The sequence below is a fragment of the Heloderma suspectum genome, chromosome 15 (assembly GCF_057233095.1).
Source record: "Heloderma suspectum isolate Gila_16-S chromosome 15, 16-S_ref, whole genome shotgun sequence".
Lineage (NCBI taxonomy): Eukaryota > Metazoa > Chordata > Lepidosauria > Squamata > Helodermatidae > Heloderma > Heloderma suspectum.
Genome location: NC_139472.1, coordinates 4,777,416 through 4,795,236, shown reverse-complemented (window position 1 = coordinate 4,795,236; position 17,821 = coordinate 4,777,416). Strand labels below are relative to the sequence as shown.

The 17,821-nt window shown below is 49.2% G+C and overlaps 1 protein-coding gene across 2 annotated transcripts in view; it reads left to right on the top strand.

The window, feature by feature from the left end:
* Window positions 1-16,223, top strand: part of TTLL10 (tubulin tyrosine ligase like 10) — a 122,537-nt gene extending 106,314 nt beyond the window's left edge. The window contains exons 12-16 of one of the 2 annotated variants that reach the window (XM_084821901.1): window positions 53-224; window positions 5,054-5,194; window positions 7,360-7,476; window positions 13,252-13,345; window positions 14,976-16,223. In XM_084821901.1, coding sequence (XP_084678027.1) covers window positions 53-224; window positions 5,054-5,194; window positions 7,360-7,476; window positions 13,252-13,345; window positions 14,976-15,811 — 1,360 coding nt within the window. In that variant the 3' untranslated portion in view covers window positions 15,812-16,223. The remainder of the gene's footprint in view (window positions 1-52; window positions 225-5,053; window positions 5,195-7,359; window positions 7,477-13,251; window positions 13,346-14,975) is intronic. The other variant, XM_084821902.1, reaches the window with a different exon arrangement.
* Window positions 16,224-17,821: the final 1,598 nt, after the last annotated feature.

The window sequence follows — 17,821 nt, the reverse complement described above, 5'->3', positions numbered from 1 at the left end:
ATCTGTCAGGCTTCAACAGTCCCACAGAGTTCACCCTCCCCTTCCATCCCAGGTACATCGACAGGCCGCTGCTGCTGGAGGGAAAGAAGTTTGACGTCCGCTCATACCTCCTCATTGCCTGCACGGTGCCTTATATGCTGTTCTTTGGCCACGGCTATGTCCGTCTGACGTGCCTGAACTACGACCCAAAATCAGAAGACCTCACCTCTCATCTGACCAATCAGGTGAGGAGAGAGAGCGAGAGAGAGAAGGGATGTGTGAGAATTTTGTTCCTGTTCACAAACCATGAAAACACGTCCCCTTCGCAACCCTAGACGCGAGCAGAAGCGTAATTCTCGGGGAACGCTCGCCATTTCCCGACTCGCGCTCACAGTCGAAAATGCACACGTGCGCAACTGCACACTTCCGAAGATGTGCATTTGCACCTCCCAAAATGCATCTTCGTCCTTTAGCTAATGGGGGGAACGTGCACATTCGGTGTTCGTGCTTGGAACTGTTTTCCGTGTTCAAAAAGGCACACACTTTCCCTGTTTGAAGAAAAGATGCTCCCATGTGAGAATGAGGTGAGGTGAGCATTGAGGTGGCAAACGGGGAACTTCCATGAGCACAAACATCAGGCGTTCTCCCATCCCTAAGAGAGAGAGACAGACTTTTCCATCCATGAAGCAATTATGGGTTTCTGCCCAATGCTTTGGCCTCTTCCCAAACCAGGCATCTTGGTTGCCAAGAAATTCAACTCAGAATTGTAGCATAATCTCAACAGATCGACAAAGTACCTCCCCAGCAGCAGTAAAATAGAAGTATTGCAGTCGGCATCATCGGGCCGCTGCCCAAGGTCCTTGCCCCAGTCGGGGACCCACTATCAATCCATGGAGGTATTGAGGTATCCATGGAGGTATCAATCCATGGAACTATCAATCCATGGACCCACTATCAATCCAATGGAAGTATTGAGGTCGGCATCATCGGGCCACTGCCCAAGGTCCTTCCTTGCCTCAGTCGAGGACCTACTATCAATCCATGGAGGTATTGAGGTATCCATGGAGGTATCAATCCATGGAAGTATCAATCCATGGACCCACTATCAATCCAACGAAAGTATTGAGGTTGGCATCATCGGGCCACTGCCCAAGATCCTTCCTTGCCCCAGTCGAGGAGGCAACGGCCCTGCTGCTCTTCCCCCTTCCATCCGTCACTGCCTGCCTACTGCACCTCTCCAAGTGGAGGAGGAGCAGGAACAACCATGTACCTTGTCCTCTCCCTCTGAAAGGTGCTGCAAATTTAGCCCAGGGAGAGAGGCAAATGGACACTGGCAGTAGTAGAAGGAGAAGCTAGTAGGGATGTATGAAAATTTCATTTTTGCTCACAAAACATGCGAGCATGCCCTGTTTGAAGCCCCAAACACGAGCGCAGGCACATGTCTGCCGAAAATGTTCACAAATTCATAGACTCATAGAATCACAGGGTGGGAAGGGGCCTACAAGACCATCAAGTCCAACCCCCTGCTCAGTGCAGGAAGCCTGATTCCCAGGCGGTCTCCCATCAAAGTACTAACCAGGGCTGACCCTGCTTAGCTTCCGAGATCAGGCGCATCCAGCTCTTTACTTGCCAGATGTGCTTGCATTCAATTTGTGCAACGTTCCCCATCCGATTTGGCACACCTTTCCTAATTTGCACACCTTTCCCCTGCAGACTCAATCAGCCCTGCTTTAGTTTATGAAGGAAAGTTGCACGAATTGGGAAAGTTGCACAAATTGGGAAAGTTGCACACATTTCCCATTTGATCGCTGTTCGATTTGCACACTTTCCACATTGGGCCAGAGTGCGCAGGGATCACAAACACAAATGGGAATCAGGCACAAGACAAGTGGCAAGACAATGTTTGGAGAATGCTAGCAAGCTCAAACATTGCTCGTTCACCAATCCCCAGAAGCTGGGCTGGCTGAGACAGGGGAGCCTACTGAGGGCTCCCCAAAAAGCTGGAACTGGCATCGTCCTTTAGTGTTCATGCATGTACATTGATCAGCCTGCCAACTAGAATGTATTTATTAGTAGATTTCATTTGGTTTGATTTGTACCCCATTTTTCTAAAAAGAAAATGGCACTCAAGGCAGCTAACAAGCATCAGTAAAACTTGATTAAAACAATCATAAAACAAATGCATTTAAGCACAATGAAAAACACCACAATGATGGAATAAAAAGAGCATCCAACCGGACAGACCTGCTTACGTGCCAAAGACCTGCTTCAATAAAGTGGTCTTTGCCTGCTGGTGGAAGAACAGCAGAGAGGGAGCCAAACTAGCCTCCCTTGGCAGGGAGTTCCACAGCTTGGGAGCCACCACCGAGAAGGCCCTCTCTCACGTCAACAATGAATGCTCCTCTGAAGGTGGTGGTTTCAAAAGAAGGGCCTCTTCCAAAATTCTTAAGGCCCATGCAGGCTCATATGGGAGAAGGCGGTCTTTCAGGTAGCCTGGTCCTAAGCCATGCAGGGCTTTATAGGTCATAACCAGCACTTCGAATTCTGCTAGGAGACAGATATTAGGTGCAGCATTTACTGTTCCCCACCCCAATATTTACTCCTCCCCCACCATAATTCCTCCCTCAACACTATGGTCAACATCGGAGGCCCACCTCTGCCTCCTCTGAGGAAGTTTGGAGGATGCCGACAAGCAACAGGGCCTTCTCAGTGGTGCCCCCTCTCAATTGTGGAATGCCTGGGAATAGGGGGAAGTCTTAAGCTGCTGCCGAGAAGATGACAATGTTGGCGCCAGGTGGACCTCTCTGTTAAAGATGAGGAGCCTGCGAGAAAAAAAGAGGTAGCACCCTTAATTCACCACCAGCATGGTTGGATACATAGGGATGCAAAGCCTGACTTTTTAGAGCCAAGCTGTCAAATCCCGGCACCTGGATGGACGAATCTGTCAAGTCCAGCTGCTTCTGCGTTTGTTTTGTTTTGGTTTTTTTTAATCTCAAGTTCTTTTTGTCCCCCAAATGGAGAATTTTGGTAAATTCTTTTCACAACCACACAGAAACTAAATTCTCACTTGTTCCCAGTTGGTAGGCAACTCAGTCGTGGCCCTTTCAAACCCAGCAGCACCCCTGAGCGGGGTTTTCATTACACAAGCTAAGAGGGAAAATAGGGACAATTATTATTTTCTCTCTCTCCAAAGACGGGTGCTAGAAAATAGAGATGTCGCTGGTAAATAGGGACATCTGGAGCATATGCGATCACCATCAGCCTATCCCGCCCGGTATTGTCTTTCTGCAGCTTCTGCCGTCGGCAAGAGATTGTCTTAATTTTCCCGGAACTGAGTTGTTTGCTCAGCTCGAAATGCAGTATGCTGCCACAGTTGCTCCAGAGAGACCCTTGGCCACAAAGGATCTCAAATGAAGAACAGGTGTCCCTATTCGAAGAGTGTGAATTACCCGCGAGTCCGTTGGGGGTAGGTGGGGCAAAGAAACTCACCTGAAACACAGATGCTCCCCTCTCCCTCAGATTATACTTCAATCTGCAGCTGATTGCTTTTGTTCTCTGCCCCATGGGGCAGGGATGTAAGGAGTTTGTTAAATCCATTCCATCTCTGTTTCGCAGATTGTCAGGTGTCTTTTGCTCCATCATCCGTTCATTGACGGAATCGGATTTTTAAAGAAATTGTTCACGCTGGTGTTAATTTGCATTAGCACATTAAATAATGCACATTAACGCATTCACACAAGTGTGCATTAGCACGCATGCGCACTTGCGGCAATGCACTAATGCACATCAGCGCAAGTGCGAATTAGCACAAATCCCCCTCAGAAGTGAAAAACCGGTTCGTAACTCCACAGGATCCCCGTGAATTGGGGAAAGCCCGTCCTCTGCGGAGTCCACAAGTCGGATTAATAGAAATCTGAACTCATTTCAATTCATTGCAGATTTCTCCGACATCCCAGGGTAGGGTAGGGGAATCGTTTGACTTTTCACGCTGTGGCATGAAATCCACAATGTTCGTGGCTTAAAAAGTGAGGTGTTTCGAGATCCACCCTCTCGCCGCACCACCAATGAGAAATCTGCGTACAGCGCGTCCAAAGAGCACTGCCGTCTGGAGAGCAGCCAACATGGCTGTGTTTGTCATATGCACATCTATGATGCTGTATTAGCAAGGGATAGGCAGGTCTGCCTGTTTCACTTCCTTTTGCATACAGTTTTTTAAAAAAATAATCATCTCAAGTTCTTTCTCCCCCAAATACGAACTTTGCGAATTCTGCTAAGTTCTTATCAAAACCCTGACAGAAACAAAATGCCCATCCATCTGCACTGGTCAAATTCAGTAGGTACAGCTATTCTCAGCATGGAGAGGAACATACCTGCCTGAGATATAATTAGTAAAGATGAGGAGCCTGTCAGAAAAATAAGAGGTGGGCCACCTTAACCACCTTCTCTCATGTGAGCCTGGTTCTAAAGATCTTCTGGAAAGGCCCCTCTTTCGACCCCTTTCAAATGGAAGAGGCCAAAGCTCATGCACGGAATCCTGATCATCAAGGATAATGTAAGTGAAAGAGGGTTGCCAGTGTGGTGTAGTGGTTAGAGCACTGGGCTCGTACTCAGGAGATCTGGGTTCTGGTCCCCATGTGTCCATGAAGCTGACTGGGTGGCTAAGCGCCAGTCACTGATTCTCAGCCCCACCTACCTCACAGGATTGCTGTGAGGATAAAAATGGAGAGGAGACGGAGGAGGGCCACATATGCCGCCTCTGGGCTCCTTGCAAGATGGAAAATAGGCAGGATATAAATGTAATGATCCATAAAATAAATAATGTATTTTAATAACCTAACTTTTAGCATGTTTTTCCAAAGTACTAAACTGACATATTACAGATCTTTATCCGAGATATTTAAGTGATATTTTAATGAGACAAGGGGAAGTTTGACAATGTAGGCACTGCTTGAACAAAGCAGTAATCAGAGGTAAGGATGGAACCGATGGGTCCGATCCACCCTTTGGACACCAGTCAACACCTGAATGCACAGTCTGAGTCGTGCCTTTGGCTTTCTCACCCAACTGTCTTCAGTACGTGCAGAAAAAGAGCCCCATGTATTCCCACGTCAAGGAAGAGACAGTGTGGCAAATGGAACGCTTCAACAACTACGTCAACGAGAGGTTCAGGCACACCAAAGGGCTCCCCAAGGATTGGGTCTTCAATGGATTTACCGTGAGTTTTCACACATCGCTCCCACACCCCTTATGTATTACATTTCTACACCGCCCGGTAGCCAAGGCTCTTCCACGGCATGGGCCAACACTTTCAGAGGAGCACAACATCCCTCCCTCCCTCCCTCCCTCCCTCCCTCCCTCCCTCCCTCTGAGTGGCCTGTTTCAGTTATTGATATGATAGATTTATAGTCCACTTATTGGGCCGGGCGTGTGCAAAATGCAACTTAGTTTAAAATACAAAATGCGGAACCAGAGCCGGAAAACAGTGTTCAATGTGTAAGTCGTTAAACCCAGGGGCCCCAACCTTTCGGGGGTTGGTGGGCACGTTTGCAATTTTGAGAGAGTGTTGCCGGCGCTCTCACAAAATGGCTGCCATGTGGGGTTGACTATTCACAAAATGGCTGCATGGTGGGCATTCACAAAATACCCACTCATTAGGAGGCAAACTGGTGAGGCGAAAAGAAAAGCAAGTTACCCAAGAACAAGTAGAAGGTTGAGCTGGGGGCTAAACTCCAAAACACAGTGAGATTCTTTTGTACCCACAAAAAGAAAGCACAGAGACAAGTGGGGACCAGATGCTTTCTGGGAAATGAAGATGGTGCTGGAGGTTCCCTTTGTAGCATGTCAGCTCCCAATTTAAATAAATAAATAAATAAATAAATAAAAATTAAAAATTAGGGTAAGAACATCAGAAGAGCCCTGCTGGATCAGACCAAGGGTCCATCTAACCCAGCATTCTGTTCACACAGTGGCCAACCAGCTGTGCACGGGAAACCCACAAACAGCACCCTCCTGCCCATGTTCCCCAACAACTGGGGTAGTATCCTCTTGAGCCCATGCACTTACAGGACTGACTGCTCATGTAACCGCACTCTTGCACTGCTTAAAAAATAACCCACAATGAGCAGAAATGTTTGTTTCCAGAATAGGGCAGGTCAGCTGAGCTCACCAAATGGTCAGAGAAAACACCTTTTGTTGGTTTAAATGTTCATGGCTCCCCAAAAGTCTCAAAATTTGTTTGTGAATTAGTTTTTTGGGAGAATGCAAGGGAGAGGGCCTTCTCGGTGCTGGCCCCCCATTTATGGAGTGATGTCCCCGACGAGGCCTGCCTGGTGCCAACATTGTCATCTTCTCGGCACCAGGTTAAAATTGCCCTCTTAGGCATTTGGCAGCATATAATGGATCTTTTTGATCAGGTTCTAGATTGTCTCTGGCTGATTGTTTTAGATTATTTTAGATATATGTTGTTGTTGTGGATGCTATCTGTTTTATGTCCTTACATGAATGGTTTTTATACTTTATATGATGCATTTTGATGGTTTAAAATTTTTGAGAACTGCTCAGACTGCTTGGGCTATGGGATGGTATAGATAATAAATGAATGAATGTTAACATTGATAGAAAATGTAACCCGACAAATAATGTGCATTTAAACGCAGAATTGCATGCAGATTCTTTAAAATGGCAGAAGGATGAAGAAAAGGATGGAATGGGTGTCTGGATGAACACATGTGAAAGGGATGTAGACTGAAAATAAACTGATGTGAATTCTTGATGTGAATGTTTCGTCACTTAGGGTGCCAAATAGGTAGGCGGCTACCTCTGAACTCGGAGGCGACCAGCTCTCCAAAGCAAGGCAGGAGTGGCACACAGGATGTGTCATACACGCAGCTCTGCTCTCCCTGCCCCGGAACACTCCCAGCCCTGCCCCTTTTCAGTAACTCCGCGCTCTTCTTCCAAGCATGGATGATGAGGCTTCTCCGCACTGCCTCCGAGGCAGCGCGGTCATGGGGGAGGTCAGTTTTTGAGAAACCGACCTCGGAGTGTGGGCTCTGAGGTCAATTCCCAGAAAAGAGCCTGTCCTATGGCCCTCTAGACAGTGTCTAGTGGCCATAGGTTTGCTCCCTCTGGGCACAATCCTATGCATGTTTAGGCAGAACAAAGTCCTACAACTCCCAGCATGCCCCATCCACCTATGCTGCCTGGGGTACGTTGGGAATTGTGGGATTTTTTTTCTGTCGAAACATGCATAGGATTGCATCCTTTCCTGGTTTATTCTGCTTAAAAGAGGGCTTGGAGGCCATTTTTTGTTCTGTGTGTGTGTGTGTGTTGGGGGGGCTTCTGAATTTCCCCCCACACATGATGGCATCCCGTGTCTTTCAGAAGAGAATGAAGGAAATCATGTTGCAGTGTTTTCTGGCCGTCAAGTCGAAACTGGACTGCAAGCTCGGCTACTTTGACCTGATCGGCTGCGACTTCTTGATTGACGAAGACTTTAAGGTACTGTGGCAGGGGGGAAGGCCTGGAGTGCGAAATGGAGGGAGGGGGAAGGACCCAGCATGCCTCCGGAGCCAGGGCCTGAGGAGAATAGGCAGGGGGTAGAGCAACGGACCCACAGAACTGGGAACGCCCGTCCCATGCAGCAAGCCACGGAGGCGACAGCTCAGAGTATTTGTTTGTCTGTTTAGTCAGTGGAGGCTGGCGGGTGCAATGCCAGTGGGCCGGGGGATCTGCTTTGGGTTTCATCCAGAGACAGTCAGAACTCTAAAGGAGCGATCCAAAGTGCTGAACCCATTTGGGGAGCTCAGCACCTTGGACAGCACCGTTAAAGTTCTGACTGGTTCTGACTGAAACCCAGAGCGGATTTACTGCCCCACTGACATCGGAGCCACCAGCCTCCATTGGATTTAGTCAACAGTGACAGATTTCGACGTGGTGCATGCAAGTCCTAAAAATGTTAAAACCCATACATAGAACAGGGGGTTGCTGAAGCTTTTTCAGACCCAGGGTGGGATTCCATTTCAGAGAAGCTCTTGGTAATGAAGCCTAGGGAGGCATTTCATTTTTTTAGAATGGGGGGGGGGCAGGGGAAAACTACACAAGAACTGGGGGGGGGGACACCAAAAGATTGGTGGTCAGGTGGGAAGGGGATGGAGCCAGGAGAAGGGGGTGTAGGTATCTGGGGAACCCCTGGGGGGACAGATTGGGCTGGATTTGACCTCCAGGGCTGAGGTTTTGCACAAAGTGTCCCTCTGAACTCAAGCTCTCGTTGGGTCATGAAATGCCTATAGGTTAGGAACAGCAGAGGTGCCTTATACAGAGTCAAGCTCCTGGACCATCTAGCCCAGTGTTATCAACACTGACTGGCAGCGGCTCTCCAGGCTTCCAGGCAGGCTTCCTTCCTAGCCCTACCTGGAGATGTCGGGGATCGAACCTGGGACCTTTTGCATGCAAAGCAAGGGCTCTGCCACTGAGCTACAGCCCCTCCTTGTGTAGCTGGGGCTCAGCCTGGGTGCCACTGCCTTGCCATGGTGGCCAACAGAGGGGACGGCAGGCTGACCGGCCACATGCCCCAAGCTGTTGAAGGCTCCTTGTCCCAATAGGCCAGATCGGGTCAGGTGACGTTCCCTGCCCCCCTATGAAAGCGTCCAGGGTCAGTTCTGAGCAACAAGGAGACCGTGTCAGGTCTCTTGTGTTTACTGTCCTGCCCTCCTCCTGCACAGGGACTGCCAGAAGATCACCTGCTCAGGTTGATTTGCTTCCCTTCCTGCTTTTGTCGGCCCTGCCCGGGGGCAGATGCTTCCCCCAGGCACAGCGTGTGAAGAGCCAAGCCCTAATGCGGGGTGGCAGCCTGTGGTGGGGGCCTGGTGCCCGAAGGCAGCCCCCTCCCCTTCCTTTATCAGGATGTCAATGGCCTGGGGAGGAGATGAGGTGCTCAAGGGTGCAATCTGTTCCGTCTCCTATTTTGCCCTTCGAGGTTGGCCCGCAACCCTCCGGCTGTGTAAAAATTAACTTCAGACGGGAGATCCGGTGTCACTCCATTGTGGCCGTCCCCGTGTGGTTAATTAAAAGCTTTCGCTTCACAAACAAAGCCCTGGAAGGCTAAATAAACCTCTCCCCACCAATTTTTTTTTTTTTAATCTATGACAGATCATAGCTCTACGGTATTATTATTATTATTATTATTATTATTATTATTATTAGCCATTCAATTAAAGACATTTTAGGGAGCAATCCTATCGCCCCTAGACAGCATCTGGGGAGCCATATAAGAGCACTCCAACCTCGGACCCAGGAGTCCGAACGCCCTGCCCTCTCCCCCTCCTTGCTGGTGTGCTGAGAACCATGGTGGCTTCCTCTCCAAGGTCACAAAGGCGACCTCGGAGAGGAGGGAAAGGGGGTGGTTCTGTGGGTGTGGGGGGACTGGGGAGGCCGGCTTACAAAGGATTCTCCAGTCTCCACAGCCTCCTTCCCTCCTGCTCCATAGAGTCCCAGCTAGACGGGTAGAGAAGCCTGTCTAGCCAAAATGCAGAGCGGGAGGAGCACGGAGCTGAAGATCGCCTCTGCGCTCCTCCCACTCTCTCTAGGGTGCCCGTCAGCTTCCGCATTTGGATGCCCACAGGCATCACCACAGGACTGCACTCTAAGTCAGTTATAATCCATTAAAGCAGTACATGAATAAAAACCATTCTGGATATGCCGAATAAGCCGTGGATGTTTTTTGTGCAAAAAGCTGAGTTCTCAAGAGGGCTGAAATGCTCCCCAAATCACCACTATCCCACTTAAATGTCTATCACTGTCAGCCAGGGGCATTGCTAGGTATGGGCCCAGCGGGGCATGGGCCCTGACTCTATTTCTCACCGCCCTGAGCTTTCCCCCAGAGCTCTAGTGGTCCACTGGTACCAACGGAAGCTTTTTTTCTGAGACCAAATTCCATGCAGGGGACAATTTTCAAGGAAGATTACAGCTGGTGTGGAAGGGTTTACTCTTCCCCCTATGTAGCCTTTAATCTTAGCAAAATATGATTAAATGTGTGCCAATGGGAGGGTCTTCCTACACGGAGCTGCCATTCTATGGGGGTGGGATTTCCAGGGAGATCACAGTTGGGGACAGAAGGTTTGGACAACCGTTCCCTGTGCACTGTAGACCTGTAAAATTCCTCCTCTGCATAGCATTTAACTGGGGGGGGGGAATCCTCTGATGCCAATGGAAAGATTGGGTCCCAAATCTGCTGTGTGCCTAGCAATGCCTCTGCTGTCAGCCCCTTTTTGTTCGTGGCCCTGACTGGTAGCTGCATGGCCCTCATTCCATACACACACGTGCCCCAAACGCTAATCATCTTTCTAAAAACAATGATCCCAGCAAGAACTGTTCAGTGAGCACAATGGTGTCACAACGTGAGACAGCCAATCCCATTTTGATTATGCCACAAAGCCAATTCAGAGCAAGGGCATTCACAGGTCAGATTCATAGAAATCTGAACTCATTTGAATCCTTTGTAGATTTCTCTGCGATCCCTACCTGGGGGTGCTGGGAGCTGCTCTCCTGATGGGTTGGACTACACCAGGTTGGGGAAGTTTCGCTTACATTCTACTCCCTGGATCACGTTCATCCCTGGCCTGCCTTGCAAGATGGAAAGCTTTTGTGTTCTGGTTCTTTTGTTAAGAGAAAATAGACAGGGCGCCAGCACCCTCTAGTGACAACCATAAAATATTTTCACTAGAGCTAAGTCCAACATAAACTGTTGACTTTGAGCTGGAACATTGAGGCGGGGGCAGGGGGGAGAGAAACGTTTCACCCACTCAGTTTTCCTGCCCCTTTCTGTTGCTGCCTGTTTGTGCAGTCTTGGCAGGGGTGGTGTTTACTCTAGAGCTGAGCGGAAATGCCTCCTTCAACTTTCGGGGGGGTGCATTCTGCAATGCTGAGGGTAGCATTTTTGTGATTGGGGGGCATAAAAAGGGATGTGATGGTGCTCCGAGGAGTCCCAACACTTGGTGGGCACCATATATGTCTATATCTATATCTGTATCTGTATATCTGTCTATTCTTCATAGGAAAACAGGAATGGGAACTCTTAAGGTCAGACATTCACAGAATGTGATGGGTCTGCCCCAGGAATACATTTCTGGAAAGGCAATTTAATCAGCGACAAGTTCCCGAGCAGGGGTGTTGAACTTCTTTCAGCCTGCAGATCAAATTCCATTTCAGAGAAACTCTTGCGGGCCGTGTTCCAGTGGTGGGTAGGGCCAAAGGCAAAAAGGGTGGGGCTAAAATGCCAGCATATCTTAGCTTAAAGCTCTCACTCCCAGTAACTAAGCCTTAGGAGAGGCATTTCAGTATTTTAGAATGGGGAAAAACTGAGGAAAGCTGGGAAACCACAGAATGATCAGTGGTTGGAGAGAAGGAGGGAGCCCATCTGGGAAATCCCAGAGGGCTAGATTTGGCCCACAGGCCTGAGGTTCAACACCCCTGCTCCAGAAAATCAGCACTCTCCCAATTCAGCAGGTACAACCAGAGCATATCTTGCATCTTATGTTTCAAAGCTTAAGTGGTCTCTGACATCCCAAAGCCTTAGGGTCAAACCACACATTTACATTAAATATGTTGCATGCACTGCATAGGGTAGTTGCAATTTTTTAAAAAAAACATGTTGAGTCCTCCCCCGCATCTCAGTCAGGACCACAGGAAATGGGGTGGGAGGTTTCTTCTTTATTTATACCCCACTTTTCCTGTGGAAAGAAGGGGGTTGGTCAAAGGGGCTTACATGGGGAAGAAAAGCATAAAAACAATAGACAGTCGTTAAAACGCATCTCCAATGAGCTAAAGGCAGCAGCAAAGACAAAAACACAGAGAACCAGAACTAACAACGGATATACATCAAAGTAAGCAGCAACAGAATCTAATGTTTGGTTGAAAAGAAATGTCTTCAATGGCAGGCAGAACGGAGGTAAATCCTTCCTTGCTACGATCCCGCATGTCAATGGGAGGTTTTCCCCCTAAAGCGAATTGTCACATCAGCCGTGGTACAGTGGAACCAGGGCTGATAGGGACTCAGCCCTGTGACTTTTTTTATTAGCAGGGACACTGATGTCATCCCCCCCCCCCCCGGCCAGGATTCCCTGTTCCTTCTGAGCTTTGTTGCACTTCTCAAAGCAGCTGGGGGGTTGGGGATGGATTTCCCCAACAAAAATATATTGTTGCAATGCAAAGGATAGCAAAGTCTTGAATAGGCAATTAAGACCCCTTAGCTTTACAAAAGACCCGCTCCAGAAATGAAAACGGCTGGAACTGGTTTGTTGATATGGATCAACAGTGCATTTTGGACTCTCCTTTGGGCTGTGGCTATGGGGACCCTCATGACGAGCACATAAAAAATTACCACTATACCACTGCACACCACAGGGCACACAGTTTTTTGGAGGGGGGGGGGTCTCGGTGGAGGAGGGATTGAGTAAACTTCCCCTTCACCTATGCTGCAGTCTGGATTACAAATAGCCCCTGCCCCACCCTTCTTCCTTTTAAGTCAAAGAAAAACCCAAAGCTATGGAACAGCACATCACATACTTAACATAGTTTGACCCTGAAACTCATTGTGGCCTGTGAAAATGGAAACAAATGGGAAGGGGTGGGGTTGTATTTCTTGGGCGGTCCCTATTTTTCCACTGGAAAAGGAATTGAAAACTGGGGGAAATGTTGAAAAATGAACTTCAGTTCTGTATTATTTTCCCTTTAAAAATCTGATCTTTTAAGTTGTGTTTTAAAATAATTTTACTGCAAGGACAGCCACAAAAACCCTCCTAGACCCAGGGTTCAAAGGTTGTAGTTTTGACTAGCCGATGGCCCTGAGGTTTAAACTCGCTACGCTAAGGCCCTAAGAATGGGCCCCAGAGCCTATCCCTGACATCTGGTGGCAACTCTGAATGGACCTAAATAAAGCCGGGACGTTGAATCTCTCTCAGCGTGAGGGCTGAATTCCGTTTTGCACAAGCTCTCGGGGGTCGCATTTCGGGCGGGGGGAGGCCGAAGGCAAAAATGTCTGGGGCCAAACTACGAAAACGACCCATATACTTACTGCCAGCAACTAAGAGAGGCATTTGAAGAATTTAAACTCAGGTTTTAAAAAGCTGCACAAATTCGGGAAAGCACAAAAACGTTTGGTGGTTCAGGGGAAGGGGTGGGCCCAGGCGATGGGGGTGCAGCCACCTGGGGAACTTTTGAGGGCTGGATTTGGCCCCGAGACCCCTGACCTAAAGAAATGGACTGGCACTTCCACAGGTGTGGCTCTTGGAGATGAACGCAAACCCTGCTTTGCACACCAACTGCGGGGCGTTGAGGAACATCATTCCCATGGTAGTGAACGAGACTCTGGGTAAGCAGAAGCAGATCATCCTGGGAGGAGGAGGCCTTTTGTGGGATTTGCGATTGAAGGGGGGAAAGCGTAGGCCTGCCTGAACAGATACACAGGGCTCCTGTACTTTAGTAGAAGAGGTAGGGATGTCCGACGTGTGCAAATCTGGCCCTTTTGGGGGCCAATGGATTCTCTCATTTCCTGCCCAGCTCAGCTTGCACTCACGAGCCAACCCACAGGTTTTCCCCGAAATCCAAGAACGTTATTCCCCAAATCCAGGAATGTTATTGGTTATTCCCGAAATCCAGGAACGTGTTCCCTGAAATCCAGGAACGTGTTTCCTGAAATCCAGGAATGTGTTTCCCGAAATCCAGGAACGTTATTAGGTTGTTTTTTCATAAATTGGAAGTTGCGCAAATTGCAGCCACGTTTTGTGTAATTTGCGCAAATGCAGCCATAATTTGCACGAATTATGCACACTTTCTATTTACCAAAAAAAGAGAGGAAAACCTGCAAGCTGGCCCAACTCAGTGCAGATTGAGTCGCGCCAGCTCATGGGGAAGCATGCCAGAATCCAGGGGGCTGAGCTGATGAAGGCTCTTCAAGTTTCACTTCCCTGAACGATTCCTCAGACATCCCTAAGAGGAGGGGATTTTGGCAGGTGTACCTTGAACATACAGGAGCCCTATCAGCTTTTGCACCCTAGCTATGAGTGCCTGAGGCTAGGGATGTTGAACCTCTTTCAGCCCAAGGGCCACATTCAGTTTCAGAGAAGTGCTTGGGCCATATTCCAGTGGTGGGTAAAAGGGATGGAGCAAAAGGCAAAATAGGCGGGGCGAAAACTACCAGCATATTGTACTTCAAAGCTCTAACTGCCAGGAATGAAGTCTTGAGGCATTTCAGCCTCTTAGAATGGGGAAGAAATTGTGTGAAAGCCAGGAAATGATAGGCAGCTGGCATGGGGAGGGGGGTTGAAAGCAGGCACAACCTGGTGATGTGGGGAACAGGGCGTGGCTATCTGGTCAACCCTATAGAGCTGGACTAGGACTCCAGGTGGGTGAAATCCAATAGAGGAGCGAAGGGGACTCAGCTGGCTTCACCTTCCCTGCCTCCTTCCCCATTGTGGGAAGGAGGTGGGGTGGGTGAACCAGAGTCAGGCCACCCCACACACCCTATCCCCACTGTTATCTCCCATCCCCAAAACTGGCGATAAGTGGTGGTTCTGCATGAGCAGCAGACTCCCCACTGTTATCTCCAATCTGAGGTTGGAGATAACAGCAAGGGATGCCCTCTGATGGGATTCCTCCAGGGGGTGGGCGTAGGGGTGGATGTTCCACCCCTCCCCACCCCCAAAATAGCAACATGGGCCCAGCAAGCTTAAATATATTGTTTCAAATAAAGCTCCTTGTGTGTTTCCTAGATGGGCTCCCTGTGTGTTTTCCCTGTGTGCGTTTTCTAGACAGGCTCCCTGTGTGTTTTTCCTGTGTGTGCTTTCTAGACAGGCTCTGTGTGTGTTGTCTCTCTGTGCGTTTTCTGGTTGTGTTCTCTCTGTGTGTTCTGGACTTGTCCTCTGTGTGTTTCCTCTGGGTTATTTTCTAGATGTGTTCTCTGTGTGTGATTTCCAGATGTGTTCTCTCGGTGTGTTTTCTAGATCTGGCCCTCGAGATCTTCACCAAGATCCAAAAGGCCCAGAGCATCCTGCCGTTGGAGGCCCTGTGCCACTTCGTGCTGCTCTACAACGGAGTGGTCTCTGACAACGGGTTGCCCCAGCTCACCAAGAGCAGGACATCCCTCCGCTCGTTCAGGAGCCACCGGTCACAGTCTGACAACAGCAGCATGAATAGCAGCATCAGCGTGGGCAGCTCCTCCAGCAGCAGCAGCCGCCTGATGGACAAACAGCCGCCCAAAGCTCTGGAGAAGCCGCCCAGAGGGGAACCCAAGGGGGAACCATCTGGCCCTCCTGAAGGGATGTCCCTCCCACCCAGCAAGGGGGTCCCCCGAAACCCCTTACCCATGCCACAGGTCCAGATCTCTATCGTCCCCGGCCTCACCTGCTGCCCATCAGTGAAAGCCATTCTCCGGGGCAACCAAGTCTGTAACAGTGGCAACCAGTACATCATCAAACACGTACCGGCGGCCTTGGACAAGCATCACAAGTCTGAGAACAGCCATGACAGGGGGAAAGCAAATGCCGGAGGCACCTCCAAGGACAGGTCCTATGCCACGTGGTTCCAGCAGACTTTTGGGACCCAGTGTCAGCCGGGCAGTGCCAACGGGGCTGGCAGCCCTTTGACCAGCTCGCAGATGGTCTCCCTCCATCTCCAGTCCAACCTGCCGCCCAACATCCCTGTCTTCCCAGACATGCCCAAGCCCCTCCGCCAGCTCATGACGCACAGCAAGCCATCGGCCGACAGCAGCAGGGCCATCAGCCACAGCTGCAGCGAACCCATCCCAGAAGATAAGAAGATCTCCCACCGTGGCTCTTAAACCAAGATCGCGTGTGTATTTGAAAAGCCCTTGTTCTTTTTCCTATAAAGGACAGCCAGAAAAAAAATAACCCCTAACCTGTGACGTAGTTAAGGCTTTTTTCTTAAAAAAAAAAAGAAAAGAAAAAAAGAAGAGTTTTTTAAACAATCTATTTTCGATATCCTTTAAGAAAAGAAAACATTGTGGATGATGCAAAATACTGATACGGCCATTTCCAAGATCCCTCTTGATCCAGTGTTTCTGCTAGTCTCCCATGCCTTCCCTCTGAGATAACAGGGTTTGAAAATATACCATTCTATAGATCTATAGGGAGAGCTTGGTAACATTATAGGGTGAGATGGTCAATGTCGGGGAGGAAACTGACATCAATGTGTCTTTGTATGCAATATGGATTGTGCAATACACCCTCTTCAATCATGCATCAGGCCCTGGAGTTGAATCATATGCAGTCAGGTTGCCGGTTTGATGCACTGGGGTTGGCCAAGGAGGGGTTTACAAAACCTTATTGATACACAGAGCTAAATTGCAGGCTTTTATCTGTTTTATAACAGCATATAACTGTCCCAGCATCCCTGAAAGAACTGCTGTCAGAGATCACACCCCACTACCGCTGCAAGAACTATATAAGATAGGGGTACAGGACCTCCGGCGTGGGGAACAAATCCAGCACACCTTGGGTCCCAATCCTGCCCCTCTGGGTTTCCCTCCTTCCCCTGGCCCAACTCCCTTTCCCCTAACTACCAATCGTTTGGTAGTTCCCAGACCTTTGCATGGTTTGTTTCCCATTCCAAAAGGTTGAAATGCCTCTCCTGCTGCTTACTTACTGGCAGTAGGAACTTTAAGCTACAATACGCTGGTGTTTGGGGTGTTTTGGAACCACCCCTTCAGCCCTTAACCACACCCCTTCGGCCCCTCCCACCACTGGAATGTCCCACACACACACCCCTTCTCTGAAATAGGATTCAGCTCTTGGGCTGAAAGAGTTCCAACACCTCTGATAGAAGAAGAGTCTCACTAGATCAGACCAGGGGCCCGTCAAGTCCAGAATTCTGTACCCAAGACTCAAGAGAGGCCAACCAGCTGCTTCCAGGAACCCTAGAAGCGGGGCGTGAAGGAAGGCAGGAGTCTTCACCTGTTGATGGTTCCCAGTGCCTGCTGTTGATGTCTCTAGCCCTCATGAACAATAGCTGTAGATAGACTGCATCTTCCTCCACGAAGTCCCCAGAGTTCTTTGAGGTGGGGGATGATGGCCATCGAGCTGTTACACCAGATGCTCTTGGGGCAACTCGCACGTGCCCCAGCTCGCGCAGCCGACAGTAGGGGAGAATGGACGTTGTAGTCCACCTGCACTGCCCTGCGATGGCCTCGCGCCCTGATTTGCTCCGTGTGATGAGAATTCCAGGGGCATGAACATTTCATGCAGAATTATATTTCCTTGGAATGAGGTCATGTGAGGTTTATGGCTTGGTTTCTTATCGTGCTGTATGGTTTATTTGCACGTATGTGGATAAGTAAACCATATATGTGTAAATAAGCCATTACACATATTTATATGTTGAGCATAAGTGAAGGGTCACAGTATTAATGACCCCATCAGATACTGCCCTCACTAGGTTTGTAGGGATGGGGAGGGAGGGGGGTATGCTAAAGATATTTCCTATAGCACCTTTTTACTCTCTGACCTCCTAGCTGACATTGTCTGAGTCTGACCCCAGCTGCAGCTACCCCCAAAATGATGGCATGTTACACAGACTGAATCAGAACGTTTCTTGGGAGAGTGGGGAAGAGGTATGGGAAGAATTCCTTCATATATTTCCTGGCTATTAGGTCCCATGTTCCTGTAGCTTTGATCTGGCTCAGAAGAGGACTCAAAGGGGATGGCATTCCCCAAATGGCCACACGCCCTTCCCCAGAGCCCGCCTTCTCCCTGGCCACCAATGGTTTCATTTCCTGGCTTTTGTGAAGCCCCCCCCCCCATTCTAAAAGGTTGAAATGCCTCACCTGGGGCTT